Source organism: Ornithodoros turicata, chromosome 5, assembly GCF_037126465.1.
Source record: "Ornithodoros turicata isolate Travis chromosome 5, ASM3712646v1, whole genome shotgun sequence".
Lineage (NCBI taxonomy): Eukaryota > Metazoa > Arthropoda > Arachnida > Ixodida > Argasidae > Ornithodoros > Ornithodoros turicata.
Genome location: NC_088205.1, coordinates 38,907,632 through 38,917,092, shown reverse-complemented (window position 1 = coordinate 38,917,092; position 9,461 = coordinate 38,907,632). Strand labels below are relative to the sequence as shown.

The 9,461-nt window shown below is 43.6% G+C and overlaps 1 protein-coding gene across 1 annotated transcript; it reads left to right on the top strand.

The window, feature by feature from the left end:
• Positions 1–6,944: 6,944 nt before the first annotated feature.
• LOC135395557 (uncharacterized) lies at positions 6,945–8,604 on the top strand. The gene is made up of 2 exons (XM_064626695.1): positions 6,945–8,304; positions 8,365–8,604. The coding sequence occupies exons 1-2, from the start codon at positions 7,770–7,772 to the stop codon at positions 8,388–8,390; spliced, it is 561 nt and encodes a 186-aa protein (XP_064482765.1). The 5' UTR covers positions 6,945–7,769; the 3' UTR covers positions 8,391–8,604.
• Positions 8,605–9,461: the final 857 nt, after the last annotated feature.

Sequence of the window (9,461 nt, the reverse complement as noted above, 5' to 3'; positions counted from 1 at the left end):
CCTCAAAAATTAAACACATGCTAACAAACTACCATCAACTGCTATCAGATAATTATTGCATAATGCTAAATACTCAATTGCATTGCCCCTAAGTGAAGAAAGCGCAGGACAAGGGTACACAAATTCACTTAAGCGATGAGGGAAAAGGCTTAAAACCTCAGGAATAAGCGCAGAGTCACCACACATCGCTACGCAGCTAACACAAGATAACAACAAGATACTAGCGGCGGGTAAGATTGTAACACTGCTAAACAAGCCCCAACATGCCATGATGACGTCACAAACCAGGAAAAAAGCACACACAGCAGCTCAGGAATGCACAAGGAGAGGTGCTTTATTGGAATCTCTACTCCTGGCTCAGACTGCTCAAATACCCATAACTGCAAGATTAAGCACTGCTTACTTCATCGAGCACCCAACAAAATCTAACAAACAAACAAACAAAAACAAAACAAACCCACTTTCCGTGATAGAACACTATTCAGCTTTACCAAGTGATTTTCTTCTGCTTTAGCAGTCAAAGAAGAAAAGAGCAATGAAAAATTACACGTACTTTTGCCTGAATAGCTATAACTGCAAAAAAAAAAAAAAAATAACGAGGCACATGTTAATAAACGGGGAAAAAGGCACTCATTTCTGCTATCAGATTATTATTGCATAATGCTACATATACAGTCGCGTTGTCCCTGTGAAAAGAGAGCACAGGACAAGGGTACACAAATCGAATTGGGAAAATCACTTCTACTCGCGCAGCATAATTCGATATACGCTGTTTTTTGTTTTTTTTACGGGTGAAAATTACAATAAGAAGCCACCTGCTATGCAAGTGCAACAACCCTTATTTTTAAACCAACACTTCATGCAATACCACATAAATTTATCACTCGAGTCACACGAAAAGGCATACACAATGTACTTACTGGTTAAGTGGGGTCACAGTTGCACACACACACACAACACAGACACAACGAGCGACAGTGAAAAATAAGAAATTACACGCACTTCTGCTCGAATAGCAAAGTGTCAAGCATGACAAACAGATTTTCTACCACCAGAAAATTATTAAACAGAATAACAGAATATTCGCAAAAATTAAGCTTGTGTGGCAAACACACAACCTGAGGAACACACCTATTCACATCTGCTTTCTGAATTTGTTATACAGGCGTGAGCGATTCGATAAGAATAAAGCACACTGCTTGGAGAAAGCATATATCATGTGTAACGCAGTCTACTCTATTGAAAATGCGATAAACCTTATTTTTTAAACAAAAAAAATCACAATCGGCATAATATACGGCAATATCGGCAATATCACTGAAGTCAAACACAATGAACTTACTTGTCAAGTGGGGACCCAGCTGCACAAACGCGCACGCACACTCACACATTTTTAGTGCCTCACAACGAGCAAAAACCCAAGGTCTATTCACAGCCACATAAATTCATATTATTCCTCACGTCAATAATCATCCAACCATCGTCAAAACGGGGAACACGCATATGCCAATGCGAAACAATAGGCCTTCCCGCCGGATGTAATACGATATCGCCAGTCGACCGTCCCAAAGCAAAAAAGAAACACAGCATCTCAGGAATGCATGTTGCCTATACATCCAAGAACAGCGTGCAGCAATTATAACACAGAATGAGATTCATTTCCTTGTACTTTTGTTTTGCTTGCATATAAATATTTCACAAGAAATATTAGAGAGTGAAAAAGGAGAACAGCATTCGCTACACCCTGTAGCTCTTATCATTTTTAAACAAACCAGTTTTCATATGTTCATAACCACACTACCATTCACTAAATAGGGGAGTCACTAATGATTCAAATAAGATAAAATATCATTCCATCATCATTGATTGCAAACTTCACGCAAGAATAAGCAACTGCTGCGTGTCGTATTTTTCTTATAAGAAACACCAAATGGACTCAATCTCGCCCTGTTAAATACCAACAGGAACGATTTTTTTTGTATTTTGTATTTATTTTTGTCCCTTCCAGCAGCTCATTACTTTGTGCGAGTCATCAAAAATTAAAAATTTCTGATCAGCTGATAAAACAATGTGCCCCCCCACGTGAGCTGCATTGGGAACGTTCACGCAGTTAGGACAGGCTTGACGCAATGACGCGCGCTCCGTTATCGTTTCCCCGTACACTGTTTTATCAGCTGATCAGAAATTTTTAATTTTTGATGACTCGCACAAAGTAATGAGCTGCTGGAAGGGACAAAAATAAATACAAAATACAAAAAAATCGTTGCTGTTGGTATTTAACAGGGCGAGATTGAGTCCATTTGGTGTTTCTTATAAGAAAAATACGACACGCAGCAGTTGCTTATTCTTGCGTGAAGTTTGCAATCAATGATGATGGAATGATATTTTATCTTATTTGAATCATTAGTGACTCCCCTATTTAGTGAATGGTAGTGTGGTTATGAACATATGAAAACTGGTTTGTTTAAAAATGATAAGAGCTACAGGGTGTAGCGAATGCTGTTCTCCTTTTTCACTCTCTAATATTTCTTGTGAAATATTTATATGCAAGCAAAACAAAAGTACAAGGAAATGAATCTCATTCTGTGTTATAATTGCTGCACGCTGTTCTTGGATGTATAGGCAACATGCATTCCTGAGATGCTGTGTTTCTTTTTTGCTTTGGGACGGTCGACTGGCGATATCGTATTACATCCGGCGGGAAGGCCTATTGTTTCGCATTGGCATATGCGTGTTCCCCGTTTTGACGATGGTTGGATGATTATTGACGTGAGGAATAATATGAATTTATGTGGCTGTGAATAGACCTTGGGTTTTTGCTCGTTGTGAGGCACTAAAAATGTGTGAGTGTGCGTGCGCGTTTGTGCAGCTGGGTCCCCACTTGACAAGTAAGTTCATTGTGTTTGACTTCAGTGATATTGCCGATATTGCCGTATATTATGCCGATTGTGATTTTTTTTGTTTGAAAAATAAGGTTTATCGCATTTTCAATAGAGTAGACTGCGTTACACATGATATATGCTTTCTCCAAGCAGCGTGCTTTATTCTTATCGAATCGCTCACGCCTGTATAACAAATTCAGAAAGCAGATGTGAATAGGTGTGTTCCTCAGGTTGTGTGTTTGCCACACAAGCTTAATTTTTGCGAATATTCTGTTATTCTGTTTAATAATTTTCTGGTGGTAGAAAATCTGTTTGTCATGCTTGACACTTTGCTATTCGAGCAGAAGTGCGTGTAATTTCTTATTTTTCACTGTCGCTCGTTGTGTCTGTGTTGTGTGTGTGTGTGCAACTGTGACCCCACTTAACCAGTAAGTACATTGTGTATGCCTTTTCGTGTGACTCGAGTGATAAATTTATGTGGTATTGCATGAAGTGTTGGTTTAAAAATAAGGGTTGTTGCACTTGCATAGCAGGTGGCTTCTTATTGTAATTTTCACCCGTAAAAAAAAACAAAAAAACAGCGTATATCGAATTATGCTGCGCGAGTAGAAGTGATTTTCCCAATTCGATTTGTGTACCCTTGTCCTGTGCTCTCTTTTCACAGGGACAACGCGACTGTATATGTAGCATTATGCAATAATAATCTGATAGCAGAAATGAGTGCCTTTTTCCCCGTTTATTAACATGTGCCTCGTTATTTTTTTTTTTTTTTGCAGTTATAGCTATTCAGGCAAAAGTACGTGTAATTTTTCATTGCTCTTTTCTTCTTTGACTGCTAAAGCAGAAGAAAATCACTTGGTAAAGCTGAATAGTGTTCTATCACGGAAAGTGGGTTTGTTTGTTTTTGTTTGTTTGTTTGTTAGATTTTGTTGGGTGCTCGATGAAGTAAGCAGTGCTTAATCTTGCAGTTATGGGTATTTGAGCAGTCTGAGCCAGGAGTAGAGATTCCAATAAAGCACCTCTCCTTGTGCATTCCTGAGCTGCTGTGTGCGCGCGCGTGTGCTTTTTTCCTGGTTTGTGACGTCATCATGGCATGTTGGGGCTTCTTTAGCAGTGTTACAATTTTACCCGCCGCTAGTATCTTGTTATTATCTTTTGTTAACTGCGTAGCGATGTGTGGTGACTCTGCCATTATTCCTGAGGTCTTAAGCCTTTTCCCTCATCGTTTAAGTGAATTTGTGTACCCTTGTACTGTGGTTTCTTTACGCAGGGACAATGCGACTGTATGTGGCATTATGCAATAATTATCTGGTAGCAGAAATGGGTGTCTTTGTCACAGTTTATTAGCGTGTGCGTCGTTATTTTTTTTTTCTCTCTCTCTTATAGCTATGCGAGCAAAAGTGCGTGTAATTTTTCGCTGCTCTTTTCTTATTTTCTCCACTTTTATGTAGAAGAAAGCCTCCTGCGCAAAAGCTGAATAGTGTTCTGTCAGTGGAAGTGGGGTTGTTTGTTTGATTTTGTTGGGTGTTCGATATCTTGATAAAGTAAGCAGTGCTTAATCTTGCAGTTATGGGTATTTGAGCAGAAATGTTGGTGTCTGAGCCAGGAGTAGAGATTCCAATAAAGCACCTCTCCTTGTGCATTCCTGAGCTGCTGTGTGTGCTTTTTTCCTGGTTTGTGACGTCATCATGGCATGTTGGGGCTTGTTTAGCAGTGTTACAATCTTACCCGCCGCTAGTATCTTGTTGTTATCTTGTGTTAGCTGCGTAGCGATGTGTGGTGACTCTGCGCTTATTCCTGAGGTTTTAAGCCTTTTCCCTCATCGCTTAAGTGAATTTGTGTACCCTTGTCCTGCGCTTTCTTCACTTAGGGGCAATGCAATTGAGTATTTAGCATTATGCAATAATTATCTGATAGCAGTTGATGGTAGTTTGTTAGCATGTGTTTAATTTTTGAGGTCATAGCTATTTTGCTATTTGAGCAGAAATGCTGGTATCTGAGGGTTTAACGCTGAGGGTAGAAATTCCTGTCTGAGATGAACCTGCATTTCACTGCAATTTGTTTCTTTTAAGTAATATTATTGAAATTCCACAGCCACTGTGAACAAAAAGGGATGGTTGTGTGCCTGCTCATGAAAGCAACTTGCATATCGGAATGACATGTGATGAGAGCGAACTTTGCGCTCAGGTACGGCAATGGTGTAGGCGGACGGAGCATTACGTGAAGCCAAGGGCAAGCTGCGACCTTGAACATGCAGAGCAGGTTATTTTTAGGCTATGACGACTCGCCGCACCCGTGCATGTTGGGGCATGCAGCGAGGTCGCCGCTATATAAATGGGGAGGATGTGTAAAGAGGCAGCAGTCTTCGCGTCACTTCGGGAGTGTGCGGAGCTCGCTTCAAGAGTGAGTATTTTTCATCCACGCTTTGTGGTGCACGTTTTCTTAGTGTTTCTTCTTTTTTTCAGTGCCTAGATGCGTGTTCTGCTTTTTTGATCCTCATGATATCGGGGATGATGAGCCATTGGAAGAGAATTCACCATCTTCTCCAGACATTTCACCTGCCACATTGCATGCTCACGTCGAGCGATCGCATCCCTATGTGGACATTTCCTTCCTGCCTTTCTTTCAAACTGATAGCGCATTTCGAGGTATCGTCAAAGCGTTTGTGCTATTGGCATCTGTTCACGATCAGGGAGTAGAGGACTTGCGACAATATTTAATGAACCACCTCCACGATATAATTGCTATTTTGCGAGCGCAAAGAATACCCTTTAGGTTTTGCATTTGTTCTGACGTTCTAATGATGAAAGAAAATCGAGGGGATGTAACCGCGCACATAGCTCATTTTATGGCGCTTGCTCGCGAAGTCCACAGCGACGGAGCTATCGCAAATACTTTGATGGATGTGATTCAGGAGTCCACCGGGCGCATTGAAAATTACCAGCGCGAGGGTAGTGAGTTTGTATCCACTGACGTCCAAAAAGTTCAAATGTGTATTTCTGCTGTGAAAACTAAAAAATTCGGGTGCAATGGGGTACTTCCCACGAATCTGGCTAAACGCAGGAACGTGTTAACGAATATCCATTTACCAGCACGCAAGGAGGGCGAATGTTTTAAATACAATACGCTCGCTCTCCTGCACCCACAGGAAAGGAATTCGTGGAAAAAATGTGAAAATTATGCAGTAGATTACTGGTGGCCAAGCCACTTCCTCGTTTCATTTTCTGATCTGGACGAATTCGAAGACAAAAACAAGATATCCGTTTACGTGTACGAGTACGTCGATCAGGGAGTGCACGTGTCGCGACCCCCAAAACTCGAGTGTGAAAAGAAAATTCACTTATTGGCTATAGATGAACATTTTTTTGGAATCAAGTCCCTCGAACGATTACTGATGAGAGACAATAGGTGTTTCGTATGCGAACGTTGCACGCGCTCTTTTAACGAGGAAAAGAGCATGGCGAAACATCGTCGCCTGTGCGCGGACGTGAACGAAATCTTATTGGAATTTTGCGAACCTGGCAAAAATTTTGTAGAATTTAATAAAATACAGTACAAGCAGCAGTACAACTACGTCGTCGCGTTGGACACGGAGAGCGTACTCGCGCCCAGTGGTGTTGGCATGCAGCGTCACGTCACCTCTAGCTTCTGTGCCGTGCTCGTGCGCACCCACGACTCGAAGGTGATGCGCGTCAGGACGCACCACGGTGAAGATTCCGCGAGGCAGTGCGTGAAGGCTTTGATGGAAATGCGGGACGAGATGGTTGCCCTGAATGCCTGCCCCGCCACAATGGTGCTGAATGATGAGCAACGGGCCGAGCACAGAGCTGCCACCCATTGCGCGTACTGTAAACGGGAGTTCACGCGAGATCTACCCCGTGTCCGTCATCACGACCATTCCAAGCGATGTACTACCGGGGACACAAATTACATTGCGACGCTGTGCAGCCCCTGTAACGTGGCGTGCACGACGAGAGAAAAATTACCGATCATGGTGCACAATCTGGCCTACGATTTGGCCGGACTGCTGCGGGAATTTCACCTTCTCCGGTGGAAGCGAGCTCCCTTCATCGTTGCCAGTTCCATGGAAAAAATTTGATCGTTCGAAATTGGCACCTTCCTATTCAGAGATACCATGCAGTACCTAAATTCGTCGCTGGGAGAGCTCGTGGAAACCGTCAAATCCATGGGGGGCGCAGAGGCGTTCCAGTGCCTGAAGCAGGTATTTGGAAACGACTACGAAATTCTGCTTCGTAAAGGTGTATTCCCATACAGCCACGTTAATTCTTTTGCGGTGTACGACGAATTGGCTCTGCCGGCAAAATCTGCCTTCCGAAATGATCTCACTGGGGAGGATATAAGCGAGGAAGACTACCAGTATGCGCTGCAAGTATTTGAACATTTTGGATGCTCGAATCTGAGGGATTATAATGCACTGTACCTGAAAACGGATGCCCTATTACATGCTGATGTAATGCAGCACTTTCGACGACTGTGCTACGACGCGCGTGGATTAGAATTGCTTCATTGTGTTTCTCTGGCATCCTATTCGTGGCAATGTGCTCTAAATTACACGCAGGCAAAATTGGAGTTAATCATCGACGAGGACATGTACAGAACCATCGAGTCGGGTGTTAGGGGCGGGCTCTGTCAGGCGAGCAGGCGTCATTTGCGGGCTAACAACCCTCTATGTAGTGGCTATGATCCCGAAAAAGAGGAGGTGTACATATCATACATAGATTGCAACAATCTTTACGGATTCAGTATGGTAAAGCACCTCCCCGTCGGCGATTTCGAGTGGGTCGAGGATTTTAGCTCTGTGGATTTTCCCGATGTGATTTCCCCTTGCAGATTGGCTTCACGATTTTAGAACTGAGTAAATTAACGATGTACTCGTTCTACTACGAAACTCTGCTGAGCAAGCTCACTTGTCCGGTGATTACCTGCTACTTTGACGCGGATTCTCTGATCCTCGGCCTATTCTGCAAGGATTACGAAGATCAGTTACGTGTGATCGCCGATGACCATTTAGACTTGTCTTCCTTTGATCGGGGTCATCCCCTGTACAGCGAGAGGAATCGTGGTAGGCTTGGTGCATTCAAAAGTGAAACCGGTAGCATACCCATAGAGGAAGTAATATGCTTGAAAGCCAAAATGTACTCCATCAAACTAGCTGGGGGAAAACAAATTGCAAGAGCTAAAGGGGTCAAAAAGAACATTGTGCGCAAACACCTCCTCCATGATACGTACCACGATACCCTGTTCAAGCACACTAGCGTATCGCACGAACAGGTGTCAATAGTGGGAAAGAAACAGTGCATGTACACCATCAGAAATGTGAAAAGAAGTCTGATGGCGTACGACGACAAACGATACCTCTACAATGACATCGACTCCTACCCATACGGAAGCTGCGAATATGGTAAGCTTGAGTGTATGACGGAGATAGCGTGATTTAACTGGGCATTCTTTCTCTCCTCAGATAATGCAGAGGATGAGAAGGAGTAGCGTCAGTTGGACCAGTGGAAGGATATGGTAGCTCGTTCTCTTCTCGCTCGTCTCATGCACGCTGGCGCTGGACACCTGCAACTGAAGACGCATGAAGCTCGAGAAGGATAAGCACACCTACCCGCTTGAATGCCCTGGTGATATCTTCACTATCACAGATTGGTATGTGGTACCTATGCGGTCCAACATTAAGCTGGACAAGAACGCTACTGGATCGCTACGCACGTGCCTTCGACCACTGGACGTAAGCGTCCAGTGCGCGTGGAATGTGTCAACTCACGGAGGATGAAACTTTTCTTAGCCGCTGTCCCAGAGACACCTACATGATTCGTCACTTCCGAGGAACCACGCCCAGCATCAAAGGAATCAGTCTCTCCAAGACAGCCATGATGTACTCAATAAACGTTGCAATGTATTCCTTTTGTTTGTCTAAGATAGAGCTGTGGCGGGGTCACTGGGTTGGCCGATCAGCTGTCTTAGAAGGAGCCAATCAGCGCGAAGTGGATGGATCAATCAGCAATCAGTAGGTTTGGAGGGGCCAATCTGCGTGAAGTGGGCGGAGCCAAAAGGGGGCCTGTCAATCAAAGTGGGGTCATTTTGAACCAATCAGCGTGAAGGGGTGGAGCCAAACAAGGGGCCTGTAAATCGAAGTGGGGTCATCTCAAACCAATCAGCATGAATGGGCGAGCCAAAAAGGGGCCTATCAATCAAAGTGGGGCCACTAACCAGAGGGATTAGAACTGGCTTGTGTTGGATTAGAAATTGCTAGAACTGGATTAGAAAAAGGATGTCCTTATAGCAGTCCCCCCTATACTACTCATAGCCAAGCAGTGTCATAAGACCACCACAATTTATGGTCAACTTACCAATCATCGAGCTAAACGAGAATTGGCCGATGCAGACTACAAATGTGGACGACGCAGACACGCAAGTTTGAGTTCATCCGTGCTCGGCGCTATTTGTTTTATCCACCATATAGTGACCGACAACGCCGGTTAAGTTTGCGTCCGACGACATATCAGCGTGCACTGAAACAACACGTGACTAGCGTAAATTTTAGCTGACTATAAA